This window comes from Budorcas taxicolor, chromosome 7 (assembly GCF_023091745.1).
Source record: "Budorcas taxicolor isolate Tak-1 chromosome 7, Takin1.1, whole genome shotgun sequence".
Classification (NCBI taxonomy): domain Eukaryota; kingdom Metazoa; phylum Chordata; class Mammalia; order Artiodactyla; family Bovidae; genus Budorcas; species Budorcas taxicolor.
Window position 1 is genome coordinate 23,003,108 of NC_068916.1, and position 22,639 is coordinate 23,025,746.

At 36.5% G+C, this 22,639-nt stretch overlaps 1 protein-coding gene across 1 annotated transcript in view; it reads left to right on the top strand.

Moving 5' to 3' along the window:
* The window catches only part of RAPGEF6 (Rap guanine nucleotide exchange factor 6), a 215,657-nt gene that overhangs the window by 125,679 nt on the left and 67,339 nt on the right, over positions 1-22,639 (top strand). The window contains exons 8-14 of the mRNA XM_052644367.1: positions 4,860-5,037; positions 7,033-7,169; positions 11,194-11,352; positions 12,207-12,359; positions 16,436-16,600; positions 20,095-20,202; positions 21,840-22,043. Coding sequence (XP_052500327.1) covers positions 4,860-5,037; positions 7,033-7,169; positions 11,194-11,352; positions 12,207-12,359; positions 16,436-16,600; positions 20,095-20,202; positions 21,840-22,043 — 1,104 coding nt within the window. The remainder of the gene's footprint in view (positions 1-4,859; positions 5,038-7,032; positions 7,170-11,193; positions 11,353-12,206; positions 12,360-16,435; positions 16,601-20,094; positions 20,203-21,839; positions 22,044-22,639) is intronic.

The following is a 22,639-nucleotide window of genomic DNA, read 5'->3' on the forward strand; positions in this document are numbered from 1 at the left end:
ATTGAACTAAACCACTTTGCATCAGTCTATTTTTAAATAACTTGAGGTACGCATACATCCCCCACTTAGCTTTTTGATTTCGATATAGAAAGGAAATGTGATGCTAAAATCCCCCTTCATGGCAGCATGATTCCTTAACTCAGAGTTCTGCTGCCAATCTCTCCAAAACCCTGGTGGCACATTTCCACCAGGAAGTGCCTTGATACTTCAGCTAACTTTGAGCTGCTACATGTTTTCTTCCACTTGTCTTTAATATTTCTATTAAGAATATTATCTGTGTCAAAGTCTCAGTCACCTCTGCCTATCTCCATTTCTTAAACTTCCACTTTCATTGTAAGAAGAGTATGACTTTCCTTCTCTACTTAAAAATCTTCAGTGCTTCACCATTATCTAATTTACACTCTTCATTTTAAATTTATATTCAAATCACAAGCCTCAGTTTCAGTTCGAAATTTCTAACCACAATCTGCAAGTCTGGTTTTATATTCCACTGTTTTCCATTTAACACATTCTAAATTCTAGTCCATGACAAATACATATGCTATTCCCCGAATGAGCTTATCTTTACCTAGTCCTACTTTCGTAATTTTGTCCTTCCTGCAGCTCCACGTAGATGACATTTTTGTATTGCCTCTCACATGTTGGAACCCACAGCAGTTTTTCTGTGGGTCTTATCAGTTTTTTCACTCTGCTTTTTTATGTTGTGCTGCTGTTGTTGATGTTGTTCATTCGCTAAGTTGAGTCTAATTCTTCGCGACCCCAGGGACTGCAGCACACCAAGCTTCCCTGGCATCCATCACCATCTCCTGGGGTTTGCTGAGTCTCATGTCCCGTGAGTTGGTGATGCCATCCAACCATCTCATCCTCTGTCATCCCCTTCTCCTGCCTTCAGTTCTTTTCCAGCATCAGGGTCTTTTCCGATGAGTTAGCTCTTTACCTCAGGTAGTCAGAGTATTAGAACTTGAGCATCAGTCCTTCCAGTGGATATTCAGGGTTGATTTCCTTTAAGATTGACTGGTTTACTCTCCTTGCAGTCCAAGGGACTCTCATTTCTTTGGCACTCAGCCTTTATGGTCCAACTTTCACATCTGTCCATGTCTACTGGAAAAACCATAGCTTTGACTATATGAAACTTTATAGTGTAACTTTTTAGTGTAGTTACCTGTAAGCTTGATCTTTTCATCATCATAATTTACTTTTAGTGTGCAGTTTCTTCCTTTTGTATCTCATGCTGAGTTAAGCACAGTGTTGGCAGTTAAGCAATTTAGAAATGTTTTTAGTTGAATTACATTTGAAAATAGAAATCAGTATTGTTTCCAGGGAAAATGCATAGGATACTACTAACTGATTGATAATCCAGAACAAAGGAGACCTTGCCTTCCTACCTGACCTGTTGTAGAGATACTGGACTGGGCCAGCCTAGAATGCATTACTGTGAAGGATTAATTTCATGTTGCCCTGACTAGAAAGACTAAGAGGAAACTTAAGGAGTAAATGATCCATGAAAAAGATTGAATGAAATATTGCAAATGGGAATTCAGTAAAGATAAGCACTGAAAATCTCAGGTTCTGCTTAATCTTTGCTCTAAATTTGAAAATGTGGCTTCTATAATTTGTGTAACTTCTCATTCTAATCTGTTCTTCTCATAGTAGCTTCTTGTTTATGTAGATGCAGACAGAGAAAGAATATCCTCTGGTGGTTTATTTGGAGCAGGCCAAGTCAAGAGAAAACCATCTCAGACTGTCTACCTCACCAAATTATATTTATACATATACACAGAGACACATTCATACTATGAGAAAAGAAAAACATAAAACGTGTAATACTTTTTAGCCCTTTGACCAATATACCTTTTTTCCCCCTGGGCTTAATCCATTTATCATCATCTTTCTGAGGGTCTGCTATATCCCAGCTGCTGGGATAAAATAGTTCAAAGGCCAGACCTTAAATCCCTGAATTTACTTAAATGTCAAAAATTCAAGTCTCCTAATTTCATCATTCTTGGATATTTTTATGTTGGTTTTTCTCCAGGTTATGGTCACATTTTCTAGCTTCTTCATTTGTCTAATAATTTTATATTGTATGCTGGACACTGGATACTACTTTAAAAAAATCTTATTTAATTATTAAAGAAACTTCATTCCTAGGAACTGCATCTTGAGCAGCATCATATAGTGACTTCCAGTCTTGACGGTCATCATACCTACCTTTACCTTAAAGATTTGGGTTCTCTTTGTTTAGTCAGGGATTAAGACCTTGGACTCGACATTGAACTTTTTGTTTGCTTATTTTTTAATTATGAAAACCTTTTTAATTTTCTAGCATTTTTCTGGTCACTGTTTGATTATTTTTTATTCTTAATTCTTATTTTACCACATCATCCCTCTTATAGGCTCTGAATGCTTTAGCAGTTGAATATATTCTCTTAACTAATTTTATTTATTCTTTTTCTTTTGAAAAAATGTTTAAATAAAAGAAGACATGATAAAAATAGTTATATTCTTTCCTTTTCAGATGGCCTTAGAAAGTTCTGAAGAGTTATCTTAGTAGCCTGCTCCCAATCCCTACCCATGATTTTCATTCTCCCTAAAAAGTTATTTTCTTTAGTACCTTCATTTTTCATGCAAGTGATGCAAGTGACTTCCTTATTGTCCACAGAACTGAATTGCATCTTGCCTTTATTAATATTGTGAGTTATCCATCTTTTTATCAGAAAAAATCTAAAAGGTAAGAATGAGATGAGGTTGAAATAATCTGGATCAGAGGATGAAAACCTGAGCTTGAGTTGAAGACAAGGTAGTTAAGAACTCAAATTTAAGGTAGATTATCCTTAAAACTTGATAGAAGAGAAAAAGACTATTATACCAGAGGTAAGTGTTTAAATTCTGAAAAATTTAATTGTTTGAAAAATATTACTTCAGTGGTTTTCTAACACTCATTTCTTAGGTTAAAATCAGTGTTTGTAAATAGATTGGGTTTTGGAAAAGGCATTTTAGTATCTACACATTTAAATTAAAACTACTTACTTTTGAAAAGAGGTTGTAACTTGCTAGCAAGTTTCTGGTTCCAAAGATACATCATTTAGAAATGCATTTCACTTGAATACTAACATTTCATAGTCAAAATGACTTAAGGGAACATGCTAGGCAATGTAAGATTGGATTGCCCCTCTATGATTCTTAAGAGCCAGCTTGTCTAATCTTAAAGATTTCAAGCTAAGTGTTTTAATCTAGTTTAACTGTTCGTTAAAACTTTTACTGAAAGCTGTGCAGGAAGTATAGAACATGGTCTTATAAAACAAATCAGAACTCTTTCAGTTGGAGGTATCAGAGCCTTAACTTGTATTAACAAAAGCCAGAAAGGATAATTTACTGATCCCCAGAGAAAGCAGAGGCAGCTCCGACCTCAAGGAACCTGGATGCTTGCAAGTGTGTCTGCCCCTGTCTGTCTAGTCGTTTCACTCCCGGAAGCTTGATTGCTCTTCCTCCCTCGCCCTCTGTGACACTTGCTGTCAGAGGTCATCTTTGCTGCACATGCTCTGCTCTGTCCATCTCTGTCCTGCATGACACATTTTTGATTTTTTATTTTTGTTGCTTTGTGTCTGTCTTGATTTCTTTTTTGTCTGCTCTCTTGTTCAGTGTTCTTCCTCTGCCTTCCTCTACCCCTTTCTCTGCCAGCTGATTCCATTTTCTCCTACCACAGAGAGGCATTCCCATGTGGCTGTGGGCTGCCCTGCATCACATTCTTCCAGTTCATCAACCAGGGAAGAAAAGATGCTCTACTCTCCAGCTCCAGTTACAAAAATCCGTAGGAAAGGACTTTCTCCCTTAGCTTACCTAGCCGGAAACAGGGCACTGTTTCCTTTTGAAATATGTGGGTTAAGTTGGAGAGGAACAAGTGAGTGGATGTTTGACACAGGAGATGAGACTTAAATATTTGAATGAAGGTTCTGTAGTTTTCAGTTAATACTCATATATGAGTGCTTATTTGTTATGAAAATTCCTGTATGTTCTCACTTTTTTTCATATCTGCTTCAGTATTCATGCTTTTTCAGTTACAATATGAATCAAGTGAGTATAATGTTTAGAAATATTGCCAAATAGTCCACTTCAGCAGAGTTTTATTTCCCAAAATACATTCTCATTGTTTTCTATGAGTGACATTTAAATTTACAGTTTTTTTACAGTCTGGTAATCCTTTTACAAATATCTGAGACTAGTATATTTGCAAAGTTCAGCTTGTTTGTATAAGTTTATTTTCTTCAAGATTGCCTAGAGTAACGCTTATTGTTAGATTGCGTAATAAGGTATTGGAAAGAGATAAGTATTTGTTCAGTCCTTCATAGTTGTTGCATTTTAGCAGTTTTCAGTACTGTTATTTACCTGTTTTATACTTATTTCTTAATTTATGTGACTTCCTCCTCTGCTAGACTTTAAACCTGTGGTGAAAGAATAATAACCTTATTTAAAATAGCCAACATAAACTAACAAGGTACTCCTAAAATGATTGTTAGTAAACTGTCTTTTTCTTTCACTTCATATTTTGAGAAATGTACTTTTAAGGAATATAAGTGTTTTTTTGGAAAAAAGTATTAATACATTTAGTGATGTGTTAATCTCTTGACCATTTTATACTTACTGGCTTAGACTTATCAATTTAGATGTCACACTGAAATGATGGCCTGTATTTTGGGCAGAGAACCATTTATTAATAAGTATCATTTTGTTTTTGGTACGACATACAGTGTTGCCTAATTCTTGATGATATTTAGTGGAAGGGATAGTTTTATTTTATTCATAATTGTAATACATAATTTTTATAACATGAAGTGATAAGTGATCAAGATTTCTTCCTATAGGCTACCGAAAGTGAGGTAGGAGATGTCGATTTAACACGTCTTCCAGAAGGACCTGTTGATTCTGAAGATGAAGAAGAGGAAGATGAAGACATTGATCGAACAGATCCTCTGCAGGGGCGGGATCTTGTCCGAGAATGTCTTGAAAAAGAACCTGCAGATAAAACTGATGATGACATTGGTAAGAAATACATCTGTTCACAATAGGAATTTTATAGTTTAATTTATATATAGTTAGCCTGTTGGTGGATGACACATTATTGCTGAAAATTTTTTGTGGGTCAGAAATTCAGAAGTAGCCTAGCTGAGTGATTCTGGCTCATTCTGTCTCATATGGTTGTAGTCAGAATGTGGAAGGGATTACAGTCATCTGAGGCTTCACTGGGCTGAGCTAGAGGGTCTACTTCCAAGGTGGCTGCTCATGTGGCTTTGGTCATAGAACCTCAGTTCCTCTCCACACAGGCCCCTCCAGAGATGGCTTAAAAATTCTCACAACATGGCAGTTGGTTTCTCCCAAAGCCATAATTCAGGGGAGAAGTAGGAAGATGCCGCAGTGTCTTTTTTGATCTGGCCTCAGGAATGACACGTCATTGCTTCTTCCCAATTATGTTTGTCACACAAAGCAACCCTCATGCAGTAAGGGAGGGGACTGCATCCAGACATGACCATCAAGAGGCCGGATTTGTTTAGGGACATCTTTGAGGCTAGCTGCCCTGATAGGGGAGCTTGTTCAGAGGTAATAGCTGTGGAACACAGCTCCTCCTATACCCTTAACCAAAGGACGGTTCCCCTTTGTCAGGGAATGTTCTCTTCAAGATACTCCTGTATCGGGCAGCTTGACTAAGCGTACAACTTCAGGAGGGACACATGCTTGAAGCGGTGAGGGAGGAAGGGGACACTTGCCTGGACAACCAGATCAGCTGAATCAACCCTGATGATCTTTGGGTGATGAGAGGCCTAACATTCTGTTTGCCCCAGTTTATAAAACAAAAGCTTTGATTGCATTAAAGTGGTTTTCCCTTTCATGTCCATAAGACATTTACAACACAGGACATCAGTGTCCAGTGTCTGTGAATTTTAAAAGATTTCAAATGTTATTTAAAAAAAGAAATCATAGTTTTGTCTCTCCAGCTCAAATTTTATGACTTTTTCTTTAATTTCTTGTACTTTACATTAGAGATTAAATAATATTAAAGATGCTAATGTCATCTTTAAGGACAAAGATTACTTAGTATCATATATTATGATTCATTTAAGATTTTATCCTAGATTTCTCTTTTAAAAGAGTTACATTGCTGTGATTCAAATCAGGAAATACTGCTAGTAATAATTATAGTCTGGGAGTGAAGATCAGTATGTTTAAACATTCCTTATCATGGTAATAACATACAGTTATGCAGCCTACAGTTGAGACTCATGTTGTGAATGCTTTCTGGACAGAAAATGTAAGTGCATTTTCAGTGGTGATAAAGAATTGTACACTGTGCACTTTTTACAAGGTTTATTTAAAAAATGAAATATAATTAACTTACAGTTTTCTGTGGGTTGATAACTTCTTATAATTTTCCTCTATTTCAGTTTTAGCTGACTGCTTAAATGTATCTTTTTTTCTTTATATTTGTCTTTATTGCTCACATATCTATACAAGGAAAGGGACTCAGGCACTCAAACATTTCTTGGTTAAATTAGACAGTTACCTTGTATTTGCTTTGACAAATCTTAAAGTAGTATTCACATTTGTTATCCCTGATTTAATTACTTACTGACATTTATTAATAACTACTTAAAACTCTAGCCCATAAGAAACAGACAAAAGCTCTTTTCAGTAATTTATTAGCTCAAAGGGCATCACTAAAGCTAACCACCATGAAATAGCATCTCCTGCAAGGAAAATTAGCTAAACTCTCCAGCCTCATTTGAACCTGTAGTTTCCAGGTTTTCTCTGGAGGTTGTGAATTCTGGTGTCTTCCATTATGCCTATATTTTTGTGTGAGTCAGAATGTATCCATTAACCAGACTTTTTTAAGCAACAGTCATCTTGCATCTTGGCTTCTCTAGTTAAGCATCATGAATTCCTAAGTTGATTAGGAAATTGGGTATTGGATTCTAGATTTTATTGTATCTTTAAACTGTAGTCCTTGATGAGCACTGAACTAGAATTTCTGTGTTTTAACAGAACAATTGCTGGAGTTTATGCACCAGCTCCCTGCTTTTGCAAATATGACTATGTCTGTAAGGAGAGAACTCTGCTCAGTGATGATTTTTGAAGTGGTAGAGCAGGCTGGAGCTGTTATTCTTGAAGATGGGCAAGAGGTAGGTTAGCAAATAACTGTTACACATTACTTGGTTGTGGGAGCTAAGTTTTAGAATGTTTAATTTTCATAAACTTATATAAATCTTGACTTAAAAGTTATACAGTTTTTTAAACGAATGCTGATTTGGGGGTAGTTACAATTTCTGAAGAGATGAGTTTCATTTTGTTTGATTTTGTCTAAATTTCGATTTCCTGGCCATGGACCTTACACAGAATAGATGTTCAGTTATTCATTAGACCAAATTTGTTTTTAACTTCTCAAATTAAGTTGTAGGACTTGAAGATATTCTTACTTATTATTTTATTAGTATATTTGTAGTAGTATTAAATGGTTATCAAGTATTTAATCTCCTTACCCTTTTTATTTTACCCATTTTCTTTTTAAACGAAGGAAGTGTATTCATACCTGTGCCTTCTAGTGAAATGCTGTAAGTTGAGGCATTTATGTGGCAGTTTTGTTTTCAAAAATGCTTGGATGGCAACTTATGGATGGGTGGAGGGGAGGATTCAGAGGAATTGAAATGTGTTACTGCTATTAGGTAGCACTTCACTGGTTTTCTTATTGAACTGATAAAAATTGTTAGTGAGATATCAGTCAGTGAACATTGTCATAGATACTGTTAATAGGAATATAAGCAGTATTTCTGGAAAATCGTTTAGCAATGGGCTTTTAACAGTCTCTGATCTATTATTACCCTTCTGACTGTCTCTCCTCCAGACAATATAAAACTCAGAGTTATGGCAAAAGGTATTCATTGTGACGTATGTATAATATTAAAAATTGAAAATAACCAAAATATGTCCCCCAAATAAGCAGTGGTTAACTAAATGAGTATGTGGCCACAGGTTATAATATCATATAGATTTTCACATTATCGTAATAGAAATCTTTGATTTGATAGAAGTCTTTGAAGGTGGGGCCTTACCTCTAGCTTCATTTACATGCTTTCTCCCCGTATCCTAGAAAACATTTAGAACATGGGATATACTAAAAAAAAAAAGCTTAAACAAATGAATATAGTATTAAATTTTTTTCAAAGCATAGAATAAATAGTTCAACAGTGTGAGATAAGATAAGCATGGGAGGAAAATACTAAGCTTTTAATGACAACTATACAAACAGTAGGATTTTAAATAACTTTTCCACAAATTTTGTCTTTTAATTTTTTACAGTTCTGTCAGCAAAACTTTGTTGTGTGCCTGCTTTTGCCAGTTACTATTCTAAACACTGAGGATAGTGGTGGAAAACCCAACACGGGCCCTGTCCTTAAGTAATTTGTATAATTGTAAAATTTCATCATAATTATATTTTACGTTTGAAATAACAAAACCCCACAGTTTTGAAAAGATAATTCTTGTTGCCACTGATTCTTCTTAAGAATTGATAATCCAGATTTTCCTTAAATCACATTAAAATTGTTGAAAGTTTAGACTAATAAAAGGGATATTAAATGAGAACAAGTAGTCTTTCATGGATATGCAGTAGGCATTACAATATGTCTCTTTAGAGCATTAAATACTTTGGTATAAATTGAGAGCAGTATTTTCTTAACATTAGAAATTTTTGATATATTTTTAGGTATACCTTAAAATTCAGGTTTTTAATAGCTTTTCTTAATCAGTAGCTCCTTTTTTTTTTTTTTTTTCCTTTTCAATGTTTGCTATTAATAATGTTGCCAGACATTATTCCAGTCTGGAATTTATTGCTATTTATTACTTGATTTGTAATAAACTCATTTTTAATTGACACAAATGTTCTGTGATAGGTGATATTGTTACACCCATTATAGCAGTAGAGAAACTGAAGCAACTTTCCCAGACTCATTCAGCTCGTCAGTGGATTCAAATTCCAAGAGTTTGTGGCCTTACTTCCAGAGGAGTACGTCAAGAGAAACTAAAGGCAAAGGAGAAAAGGAAAGATATACCATTTGAATGCAGAGTTCCAGAAACAAGGAGGAGAGATAAGAAAGCCTTCCTGAGTGATCAGTGCAAAGAAGTAGAGGAAAACAATAGAATGGGAAAGACTAGAGATCTCTTCCAGAAAATTAGAGATACCATGGGAACATCTCATGCAAAGATGAGCACAATAAAGGACAGAAATGGTATGGGCCTAACAGAAGCAGAAGATACTAACAAGCGGTGGCAAGAATACACAGAAGAACCATACAAAAAAAGATTTTCATGTCCCAGAAAACCACGATGGTGTGATCACTCACCTGGAACCAGACATCCTGAAATGTGAAGTCAAGTGGGCTTTAGGAAGCATCACCATGAACAAAGCTAGTGGAGGTGATGGAATTCCAGTTGACCTATTTCAAATCCTAAAAGAAGATGCTGGGAAAGTGCTGCACTCAATATGCCAGCAGATCTGGAAAACTCAGCAGTGGCTGCAGAACTGGAAAAGGTCAGTTTTAATTCCAATCCCAAAAAAGGGCAATGCCAAAGAATGTTCAAACTTCCACACGATAGCATTCATCTTACACGCTAGCAAAGTAATGCCAAAATTCTCCAAGCCAGGCTTCAACAGTTCTTGAACCCTGAACTTCCAGATGTTCAAGCTGGATTTAGAAAAGGCAGAGGAACTAGAGATCAAATGACCAACATCTGTTGGATCATCAAAAAAGGAAGAGAATTCCAGAAAAACATCTACTTCTGCTTTATTGATTATGCCAAAGCCTTTGACTGTGTAGATCACAACAAACTGAGGAAAATTCTTTAAGAAATGGGAATACCAGACCATCTTACCTGCCTCCAGAGAAATCTGTATGCAGGTCAAGAAGCAAGTTAGAATTGGACATGGAACAGCAGACTGGTTCCAAAATGGGAAGGAGTATGTCAAGGCTGCATATTGTCACCCTGCTTATTTAACTTACATGCAGAATACATCTTGTGAAATGCTGGGCTGGATGAAGCACAAGCTGGAATCAAGATTTCTGGGAGAAGTATCAATAACTTCACATACGCAAATGATACATCCCTAATAACAGAAAGTGGAGAGAAACTAAAGTGCCTCTTGATGAAAGTGAAAGAGGAGAGTGAAAAAGCTGGCTTAAAGCTCAACATTCAAAAAATTAAGATCATGGAATCCGGTCCATCACAAATAGATGGAGAAACAATGGCAACAGTGACAGAATTTATTTTCTTGGTGATTTTCAAAATCGCTGCAGATGGTGACTGCAGCCATGAAATTAAAAGACACTTGCTCCTTCGAAGAAAAGCTATGACCAACCTAGACAGCATATTAAAAGGCAGAGACATTACTTTGCCAACAAAGGTCCGTCTAGTCAAGGCTATGGTTTTTGCAGTGGTCATGTATGGATATGAGAGTTGGACTATAAAGAAAGCTGAGCACCAAAAATTGATGCTTCTGAACTGTGGTGTTGGAGAAGACTCTTGAGACTGCAAGGATATGAAACTACTCAGTCCTCATGGAAATCAGTCCTGAATATTTGTTGGAAGGACTGATGCTGAAGCTGAAGCTCCAACACTTTGACCACCTGATGTGAAGAGCTGACTCACTGGAAAAGACTCTGATGCTGGGAAAGATTGAAGGCAGGAGGAGAAGGGGACAACAGAGGATGAGATGGTTGGATGGCATCACCGACTCAATGGTGATAAGCTTGCTCATGAGCTTGCTCATGAGTTTGAGCAAGCTCGGGAGTTGGTGATGGACAGGGAAGCCTTGCATGCTGCAGTCCATGGGGTCTCAAAGAGTTAGACAAGACTAAGTGACTAAACTGTGGCCTTAGCCATAACGTTATTTTGTCTTAGAGTATTTTGGTCAGTTATAAGGGTCCCTGATTTCATTGGGTGACTGAAAGAAGAAAGAGTAAAATAAACTGTAGTCGTTTGCTTAACAGAAACAGGGTGTTATTTAGTAATATATTCTGATCTGATGGAATATTTGATAATATAATGAGATCTTTTATAAATTTTACGAGTTATATGTATTGATTGTTTTTCAAAGTTAACATATAATCATCTTTTCTCAACAATTCTTAAAACCTGTCGTCTTCTCTATAGCTTGATTCATGGTATGTTATTTTAAATGGCACTGTGGAAATCAGTTATCCAGATGGAAAAGTTGACAATCTCTTTATGGGAAATAGTTTTGGAATCACACCCACTCTGGATAAACAGTACATGCATGGAGTTGTTAGGACTAAAGTAGATGACTGTCAGGTAAGCTTATCTCTGGTCATGTTCTCTTGTTTCTTTTTTTTTTTAAATTTTTTTATTTTATATTGGAGTAAAGGGGATTATTTAGGATAGTTTCAGATAGACAGCGAAGGATAGTTCAGTCTCATAGTATCTACTCTCCCTCAAACTGCATTCCCACCCTGGCTGCCACATAACATTGAGCCAAGTTCCCTGTGCTGTTCGGCAGGTCCTTGTTGGTTATCCATTTTAAATATAGCAGTGTATGTTCTTTTGTTTCTGGGGTGGTTTGTTTTTTTTTTTTTTTTTTTTTGATTCTTCTGTTTCTTGATTTTAAATGGCTGAGCCTTTTTCCTTCCTCAAAATAAAATAGCTTAATTTGAGAATTATAAGTTTGAAAAACTCACAGTTAATAAAGGAAAGTAGATTTTATATCTGATCCAAATATTTGTGGAATTAAACTATACATATTTTAAAGAGAGTATACCCAATAATTTATTTGTTAAATATCTATGTGATATTAGCCAGTTCAGTCTCTTTTTTTTTTTTTTTCCCCAGTAGAGGAAGAAATAGGAACTTCTGAGTTGTTTGTTTCTAACTTACTCCTGCTTCATGTTTTCTTTGCATAGTGTCAGTTTTGAAAGAAGTATATGCTTACTTCTCCTTTTAGAACAGAATTCACACGGATTTAACTTCTTTGGTCTCTTTGTGCGTGATTTATTTTTCTTTTTTACCTTGATTTTTGTTAAGGAGTAAAGGGGATAAATAAAAAAGAACTGATGTCACTTGAGTTCTTACCTTTGTGCTCTGCCTTGGTGCATAGTGATATATTTATGTATTATAGGTTTATTAATTGTCCCCACGTTGTTCTTGGACAGTTTGTCTGCATAGCCCAGCAGGATTATTGGAGAATTTTAAATCATGTTGAAAAAAATACCCATAAAGTTGAGGAAAAGGGAGAAATTGTTATGGTACATGAGCATCGTGAACTGGATCGAAGTGGAACCAGGAAAGGACACATTGTAATTAAGGTGAGTGTGTTTTACTTACTATTCTTATTGATAGAATAAAACCTTCATCTTGTTTAAAAGACTTTGAAGTGCTTATTAAGTAGTGCAAGGTAATTCACTAACTTTGGGATCCAGTGTATATAAATGTGAAATTTTGACTTTTTCTTAGTTGGTTTTTAACAGTATTTTATTGGGTAAGGAAGACACTGCCATGTAATATCAGTATGAAAGGATATTACTTAGAATATACCAGTCAAAATTTTCCTTCTCAAATTTATGATTCATCAATAATGGGAGTTAATTTCATGAAAGATAGCAATATTTAGAAACAAAACAGAAATTGAAAGGAGCAGCCATCAGCGTACAAGAATCCTAGATGAAGGTGGAGAGTGCTTATGGGATCTCTGTGTCACTGAAACAGACATTAGCCTCTCTGAACCTCAGTTTTCTTATCTGAAAATGGGGATGCTATGGCAGGTCTTTATTAGGGCTAAATGTGGCAAATCAAAAGCCTTAGCATGCTGTAAGTCTAAGTATTAATACCCATGTTGTTTTCCCTTCTCTGATTCCCTCTCCCCTCTGATCCTTGCCCCCTTGCCTTCCACTCTCCCGTCTGCCTGTCTTAATGGCATCTGAATCTCGAGAAGGAAATGGGAACCCACTCCAGTATTCTTGCCTTGAAAAACCCATGGACAGAGGAGCCTGGCGGGCTACAGTCCATGGATCACAAAGAGTCAGACATGACCGAGCACACACAGATGTAAAATAGAGCAATTATAGTTGGAAGACAGGAAATAAATGCTTGACCTTTTTTTTCTTTTCAAGCTAGTCTTGGTTGCAAAATAACTAAATGTGTTATTTTTCATTATAAGTGCAGCTGTTTATTTAACAATAAGAGGGACTGGTTGGTCAGATCAGATATTCTTTAAGAGTCAGGCTATTTCTAAACACTCCTTTTCCTAAGCTGATGAGTGTAAGCTTTCTGTGTAGGAAAAAATTCGAATATATGTGTGGATTGTCACAGGCTGTCTCTTTATGAAGGCTCATGTTGAGGCCCCCCCTTTTTTTTTTTTAATAATTTCAAACTTACAGAAAAGTTGCAAGAACAGTATAGAGTATCCTGACTCAGATTCCCCCACTGTTAACATTTCCCTGCATTTTCTCCATTTTCATCAGTTTTTTTTTTCCAGTCTTTTGAGAGCAATCTGCAAATGTGATGCCTAATTAATCCAAAATATTTCATTGTGTACTTCCTAAGAAGAAGAACAGTCTCCTACATAAACACCATGGAACCCTTCAAGTTAGGAAATGAACATTGATAAAGTAAAGCCATTCAGCCCACAGACCGCGTTTAGATTTTCACCAGTTCTCCCCAAAATGGCTTTTTTTCATTTTTGGCTCAGTCTCATCCAGGCACACAGTTGCATTTAGTTGTCATGTCACTTAAGTCTACTCCAGGAATAGTTATTCCCTTGTCACATTCTCAGCAATTTTGATGGATATAGACCTTATAGTGTGCAGTATGATCCCCACACTAGATCTGTGCAGTGTTTCCTCATGCCCAGACTAAAGTTATACTTTCCTGGCTGGAACCCCGCAGAAATAATGTCCTGCTCTTCTCAGTACATCTTCTCAGGGGGCACAGTGTCCACCCCTGCTACCACTAGTGAAGTTAATCTTAATCACCTGGTCCTGTTGGTGTCTGTCAAGTTTCCTTACTGTGAAATCACCATTTTACCCATTGTAATTGATAAGCATTTGAAGCATTGATGTTCTAGGATAGTGTCAGTATGTCTTGCAGACCTCTATTCACCAGTCTTTCTTAGATTGACTACTCCTGCCTGAAATGGTGATTTTCTATTTCCATTATTTTATTGTCATTCTGCTCTAAGAATGGGCATTCTCTCCTCTTTGATTATATTGGCCTCATGTATTTCTTTACCATCAGCATTGTTCTGATTGTCTGATTGTCCCAGATTTAGCTGGTGGGACCCTCTTTAGGTTGTTGATTCCTATATTCTTCTGATATGTTCCCATCATTTTTGAGAGCTTCCTTGTTACCTGGCAAAACAAGATGTTCCAGGGTCATCTTTTACTTTTCCTGCCCCTGCTTAGAAATCAGTCATTGCTCCAAAGAGCCCTGGATCCTCCTAGTAGATAATAGCATTAAAAAACCCAGATCGGGGCACTCACTCTGTTCACTGCTACTGTGGTGTCATTACTTCTAAAGCCTTTCCTCAGGCAGGTAGGAATATGTATCTAACTGCTGTAAATTCATGCACATCTGTACCTTTATATATCTGTCTGTCTCAGTCATGAGCTTATACCAGGACTCCCAGTTCTAGTACTGTCCCACAGAGTCAGTTTTGTAGCCTTTTCCTTTCCTTCGTTGTAAATAACAGTGACTGTTGTTATGCTCTGTGTATTTACTTGCTTGCTCACCGTAACCAAACTCTACCAGCTAGCCATCTCCTTCACCTGCCCACTCGGCATACCTGTCTCCCAGCATCCCACCGTATTGGATGCTAGTGAGCAGTTTGGTAGGTGCCTCTGCATGATTATGGAACTTGGCATTAAATACTGCTTTTTAAAATACAACCTAATCTCACAGATATCCCTTCTCAGTTATTTACCTAATCAGAATAACAGCTTTTCTTTAATATGTCAATCATTTTCACCACTGACGTAGCTATGTATGATCTGAGAACCAGATTTGAGTGATGTCAAATTGTGATTTGCCTGAATGACAGACACAATTTGGAATTCTTAGAATGTTTTTGAAGGTGGGAGAAGAATAGGAATGACCTGTGATTGTCTTGTCCCTTAAATAGGTAACTTGAAGAGCCTTTCCTCTGACTTCCTTCTAGAGAAATGATTTACATACCTGATTAGCAGTGGGTACCCTTTTTTAATCTTGTAATAAATTTTTAAACAAGAACATTGTTAGTAGTAATGTGTATTTGTCATGCAGTAATTCTGGCCAGTGAAATCGTTAGGATGAATGCACCAAATTGAAATCTCACATTATGGGCAACAATTGGTTTTTATATTTGGCTTAATACCTGGTTTATTTCTGTATTTGTTCTGCATACCCATTTTTTAAGATGCTGCTAGGGTAATAAATTTTAACAGTGATTGAGGAATTCAGAGAGGAGCAATAGATAAATTTTACTTTCATTCCTTTTTATAAATTGGGAAACAGGCAAGCAGTTAAACTGAGTGCATGTAAAAAATGTCAGTAGGACTTCTGGTTCCTCTGGCAAACGGGAATGGAGAAACCACAGAAGAGGAAACCTCTGTTCAAGAAGTGACAGTAATAAAACAAGCTATCTTGAACTGTGTGTTGTTCCCATAACCTGGAACAGAAGGGAATTTAGGATGATTAAATTTGGAAGAAAGCTTTGCTTATTTATTTTCTTTAACTCTCACCTCTTTCTTCTCTCATTTATTTATTTTATTTTTTGCCTGTGGAGGATCTTTGTTGATGCACGGGGGCTTTCTCTAGTTGTGGAAGTAGGGGACTGCTCTTCATTGTTCCGTGCAGGCTTCTTATTGTCATGTGGTGACTTCTCTTGTTGTGGAACACAGGCTGCAGGCATACAGGTTTCAGCGGTTGCTGTGCGTGGGTTCAGTAGTTGGGGCTCTCAGACTCTAGAGCACGGCTAGTAGTTGTGGTGCACAGGCTTAGTTGCAACATGTCATGTGGGATCTTCCTAGACCAGGGATTGAACCGATTTCCCTTGCTTTGCAAGGCAGATTCTTAATCCCTGGACTAGCAGGGGCGTCCCTCTTCCTTCTCTTTACTCAAGATAGTCATTATATCATCACCCCATAGCTATAATGAATACGGATGAAACCGCTGCAGCCAAGGTAATGCTGTTGTGCATGTTTATTCCTCTGCCTTGTTTCTCTCTAAACTTCTCCGTGATGATGGTCTACAACCTAGAGACACTACCCGCTTCCAGTGCTGAGAGTTTTAAAGATGAAACTTCACTTTGAGGACTTTATAATCGAGAGCTACAAAGGGAAGTAATCAATAGGAGTTACTTGGTTCCTGAGCTACTTTTTTATTTTCTAATTCTTTCTTTGATTTTTAGGGAACACCTGAGCGTCTCATCATGCATTTAATAGAAGAACATTCCATTGTGGACCCAACTTATATAGAAGATTTCCTATTAACTTATAGAACATTTCTTGCAAGTCCTTTGGATGTTGGGACCAAACTGTTGGAATGGTTTAAAATTGACAGCTTAAGGGATAAGGTTGGTATTATAAAGGGCATGAAAGTGATTTTAACCTTTATATTCCCCCAAAACCTTTTGCAGTTGACAAATTAAATGCTTATTTTGATAAGATTCAATTCACCTAAAAAAATAGTGAATCAGTAGACATATCTGGTTACTTTTATGACAAAATAGCTTGTAAAAAGTGGATTATTTTGCCTTCTAAAAGGCAGAAACTGAAGTCAGGCTGTGGTGTAGTTATAAATTCAGAAGATGCAGGATAATAGTCTTGCACGTTTGGAGAAGGCAGTGGGAACCCGCTCCAGTACTCTTGCCTGGAAAATCGCCTGGATGGAGGAGCCTGATGGGCTGCAGTCCACAGAGTCACGAAGAGTCGGTCCCGACTGAGTGACTTCACTTTCACTTTTCACTTTCATGCATTGGAGAAGGAAATGGCCACCCACTCCAGTGTTCTTTCCTGGAGAATCCCAGGGGCGGAGGAGCCTGGTAGGCTGTCATCTATGGGGTCACACAGAGTCAGACATGACTGAAGTGACTTAGCAGCAGCAGCAATCAAAATACTTGGTGGTTTCAGAAATCAGTAAAACATTTAAAAGTTTAGAAAGAATATTCACCAAGTACATTTTTTCAAGAGGGCTTTGAAACAATCTAAATAGAAAAACATTGATTTTTCTGAGTTAAAAGACTTTATAATCATTTAAAAATTTTATCTTTTTGAGTTTATCACTGCTGTAACACATTTAGTTGTGGCATTGAGGATTTGTTTTTTTTTTTTTTTGCATTTAACATTTAAATAGATTATCTTAACTTTTTTAATGGAGTGTTTATACTTTTCATGTACATCAGCTTACTGGTACATAATACATCAGCTTACTGGTACATAACTACCGATAAACTACCTCAGTAATAGGAAGTTAGTTATTTTAAGAAAAATAAAAGTAGAGCCATAGTTGCCTGGCATATCTTTCTGAGTTCTAGTTTGTGCTAAATCGCTTTAGTCCTGTCCAACTCTATGCAGCCCTATGGACAGTAGCCTCCCAGGCTCCTCTGTCCATGGGATTCTCCAAGCAAGATTACTGGAATGGGTTGCCATGCCCTCCTCCAGGGAATCTTCCCAACCCAGGGATCAAACCCTAATCTCTTTTGTATCCTGCATTGGCAGGCGAGTTCTTTACCACTAGCACCACCTGGGAAGCTCTGAGTTATACTTTAAAGGAAATACGTTAGATACAGTAAGTGTCCAAAACTACAGGCTTGCCTTTCCCATGTTTTTGAAATTATATATAGTTACTTAGATTGCTGAGGAAATAAAGGCATGCTAGAGAATGAACAAAAACATGACTTAGGGACAGCTCAATATTCATGTGTAAAAGGATGAAGTTTGACCTTTACCTTATACCATATTCAGTGTTAGCTCAAAATGGATCAGAGACTTAATGTAAGAGCTAAAACTATAATATTCTTCAAAGAAAAGAAGGAGTTAAAAAAAAAAAAAACGACTTTGGATTAAACGATAGTTTTTTAGTGCAAAGCACAGACTTGAGCAATGGATATATAGAATTTCATCAAAATTAAAACATTTTCACATTAAAGGAACTATCAGGAAAAGCAGAACAACACATGGAATAGGAAAATATGTTTGCAAATCGTGTGTCTGACAAGGATCTAGTATTCAGAATGTATGAAAAAACTCTTACAACTCAACAACAAAAAGCCAGTATGATTTAAAAATAGACAAAGGACTCAAATAGGTATTTCTCCCAAGAAGAGAGATGAATGGCCAGCAATCACATGCAATAGGTGTTCAGTGTCATTAGACATGGGAAATGCAAATCAAAACCACAGTGATATTCTGCTTCATACCTACTAAGATGACTTAAAAAAGGAAATACCAATGATTTCAAGGATGTTGATGTGGAGGAAATGAAATTCCCATACATTGCTTGTAGTAATGTAAAATGGTATAGCTGCTATGGAAAACAGCTCAGCAGTTCTCCCAAAAGTTAAACATAGCATTACGGTGTAATCCAGTAGTTCTGCTCCTGAAATATATAGCCAAAATAGGTAATAGGTGTGCAAACAAAAGTTTGTAAACAAGTGTTCATAGTAGCACTATTGATGATGGCCAAAAGGTGGAAACAACCCAAATGTCCATCAGCTGATGAATGGATAAGCAAAATATTGCATACTATATAATGAAATATTATTCAGCTATAAAAAAGTTGGTAAAGAATCTGCAGTGCAGGAGACCCGGGTTCAATCCCTGAGTCGGGAAGATTCCCTGGAGAAGGACATGGCAACCCACTCCAGTATTCTTGCCTGGAAAATCCCATGGACAGAGGATCCTGGTGGGCTGCAGTCCATGGGGTCACAAGAGCTGGACACAGAGCAACGAAACCACCACCATTAAAAAAAGTGAAATACTGATACGTGCTGCAACATGTTATAAGCCTTGAAAATGTACTAAGTCAAGCCAGTCATAAAAGATCACATATTGAGTGACAAATCAGAGAGGCAGAAAAGCAAATAGAAGCTGTTCTGGGCTGGAAAGAGGCCAGAATGGTAGGTGGCTGCTTATTGGGAATGGGATTTTCTTTTGTGGTGGTGATAGTGCTCTGGAACTAGGTTGCTTGGGGATGACGGTCCACGACTGAGAATGGGCTAAATGCCACTGGGTTGTACACTTTAAAATGGTTAAAATAGTGGATTTTATGTGTTATTTTACCACAGTTTTAAAAGTGTATGACTTAAATTATTTGTATTGTTAGGCACTTTTTTTTTAAAATTTAGATTTTGGAGAAATCTCTGGTTTATTTCTTTAGATTTATCTTGGCTCCTGTGTTTTCTTAATGCTCAGAATGTTTCTTAATATTCTTAATTTTTTTTATGTTTGTTGGACTATAGTTGCTTTATAGTGTTGTATTAGTTTCTGCTGTACTGATTCAGCACAGTGAGTCAGATATAAGTATACCTCTATCTCCCCCTTTTATGGATTTCTTTCCAATATTAGTTCACCACAGAGCATTGAGTAGAGTTCACTGTAAGCATTATTTAATTGAACATTCATTTGTTTGTTTTTAACTTTTTTGTTAATCTGTAGCACAGGTTAACAAAGTAATAAATTAATTCCCAACTTTGAAAATTATAGTGTTTACAAAGGAGATTTCAAATTTTTGTTATAATTTCAGTGAAATGGTCTCAGCTAAAGAAATACTTGACATTTGCCTGCCCTTAGAAGTTTGCATTCCCATGTACTTCTTACATGTTAGTATACAGGCTTGTCTTCTCAGTGAAAGCAGAGGCTTGGTTCTCTCTATTATAAAAGGAAGCAAAAGCTCAAACTAAAATGTTCCTCTCTGTTAGAATGAGCCTTTCATGTGTGAGAGGGTGGGCAGAGGGCTTAGCCATAAAGCTCAGTTGTTCCTCAGTTTAGGACTTGCTGTTAGGACTTTATTTTTGCAGGAAGAATTCCTCTCATATAATCGTATGCTGCTTCTTCCATGTTTCCACAGGTAACACGGATTGTATTATTATGGGTAAATAATCATTTCAATGATTTTGAAGGTGATCCTGCTATGACTCGATTTCTAGAGGAATTTGAAAAAAATCTGGAAGATACAGTAAGGCTCAGAATTTTATCTTCTTCAGGGTTTGGGGATTCTTACCATTCTCTTCTGTCCCCCTGCTGAAGAATTGCAACTCAGAATAGCTTTCATCTTTTCCTGTCTTCTGAGAACTTTCAAATCTGTATTCTAAACTTGGGCTCATCCTCTGCTGCTTCAACCCAAACAAAGATCATGCTTCTTCCAGAGTCTTCACTGATTTAGGCATTCAAATACACATGTTTATCAGACCTACATTAGACTTTCTAAGTCTCCCTTCTGCATGTGATTTCATTTGTTTTTAATATACAACACCTCAGATAATACCCTCAAGGTCTTCTTAACTTTGATGGTAGCTATTTATAAATCTATTTATTCTTCATATTAGATATAAAAACTTTGAACTGCAAAGTTCAGTTGTCTGTTCCAAGCAACTTGAATTTTTAGGAACTAAATAATAACGCAGCTCAGGAGTTAGATTGCCTGAATTAACAACATTCAGACTTTACCACTTGGTAGATACGTGAACTTGGAAAGATTGTCCAACCTTATATGCCTCCATTGTCTTATAGATAGTAGCCTCTAGGTTGTTGGGATTGTCTTGAGGGTTATAGTGAGCTATGAATATAAGAATCTGCAAACAAAACCTGGCGCGGCACCATTGTTATTACAGAGTAGAAGTGGATTAAGTTGAATAAAGAAGGGGAAATTTCAGATTGTTTTGTCTCTTTCCTTACCTCTTGGTTCCTGTAGCCTATTCAGCAGCACATCTGCTCTATGCAAAATGGGGAGAGTGAACAGGGAACTTGATTAAGAGGCCCATTGAGGCTCACCAACATCATTCGGTGCTTCCATTGCTGGCTCTATAAATATTCAAGGGACTTATGAAAAATAGAAACTATCTTGCAATCATGGGATTTTTTTCCCCCAGTTATCAACTCAGTCATCAAATATTTACTGAATTCTGCTGTATACTCCAAGCTGTTATATAGGATCAGAAGAGGTGTAAAACTTGGTTTCTACCCTGAGAAAAACTTTAGCTTTTTGTTATGGACATGAGATTTAATTTGATACACTATTTGAGAATAGTTGAATTCTCAGCTGATACATTAAACTGATATAGAACTTGAAAGTTAAAATATTGCTGAGTTTAATGAAGATCTAAAATAATATAGGAAGATCTAAATTTTAAGAATAATATTTCTGAAAGAGATGGAGACTTGCATGTGTCTGAGTATTAGACAATGTTTGGGAAGGTGGTTGAAGTCCTTTAAGGTTTTAAATAAAAGTTTAAAAATATTCTGGTTTTATGTAACAGCTAGGAGATAAGCAGGGTGGTAATACAGAATGTGTTATTACTTAGATTCAGAAAATGAAGAAATGTTTTTGTCATCACTATCTGAGTAAGACATCACTTTGAAATCTTTTCTAACTTGTGATTAGCTAGACATTTTAAAAAACCATATCAAGGGATCTTTATTCTTGAGAGTGCTCTAGGGTGGAAGGTTTCTTTCCTTCAGTTTTATTTACCCATACTTATATATTCTTTATTTACTCTAGTTGTAATAATTTTAGGTTATATTTTTTAAAGCCTATAGAAAAAAATAATATACATTTATATATATATATATATGTTACCCCTTTCTACTTTGTAGAAAATGAATGGTCATCTCCGGTTATTGAATATTGCGTGTGCTGCAAAGGCTAAATGGAGACAGGTTGTTCTGCAGAAAGCTTCCCGGGAGTCGCCTCTGCATTTCAGCCTAAGTGGAGGGAGTGAGAAGGGATTTGGTATTTTTGTTGAAAGTGTGGAACCTAGTAGCAAAGCTGCTGATGCAGGACTGAAACGTGGTGATCAAGTAAGTAAATAACAACCATTTAAAGCCTTTTTATAAGTAATAGGAGTGCTACTTTTCTTATATGATAATATTCTAGTAAGCATGGTCAATTTAAGGAAATACCTTTGAGACCTTTTTTTAGAGGTGGTATTTTTAAATGGTTTATTTTTAAAATGTGTTTGTCATGTATCCATTACTCTTAATGGAAAATTTGATATAGCAGGTCCAGAAACAGCCTGGTAGTCTGGCCACTATCAATCTGAATGGTCCTGCCCATCCTCCTAGTATTAGGAAACTCTGTCATTTGGCAACTTCACAGTATTCCAGAAAGATCAGTAAGAGAGTTAGCACCCTTGCATGTTTTAAAGGAGTAAGCACTTTTATCCATACCACTCTAAAATTAAGTGGCCAAAGATTTACCATAAATGATGGTTTTGTTTTAAATAATGTTCATATGGTAACAAAACTATTTGGTACATCCGTAAGTAGAGTGAGCTGGTTGAAGGATTAGGAAAAGGAAGGGGAGATACTGGGAGTAAGTACATAGGGATTTATTCTCTCCATGGAGGCATTAGTAAACTATAGAAAAATATATTTTCAAAAATGAAATTGCTGAC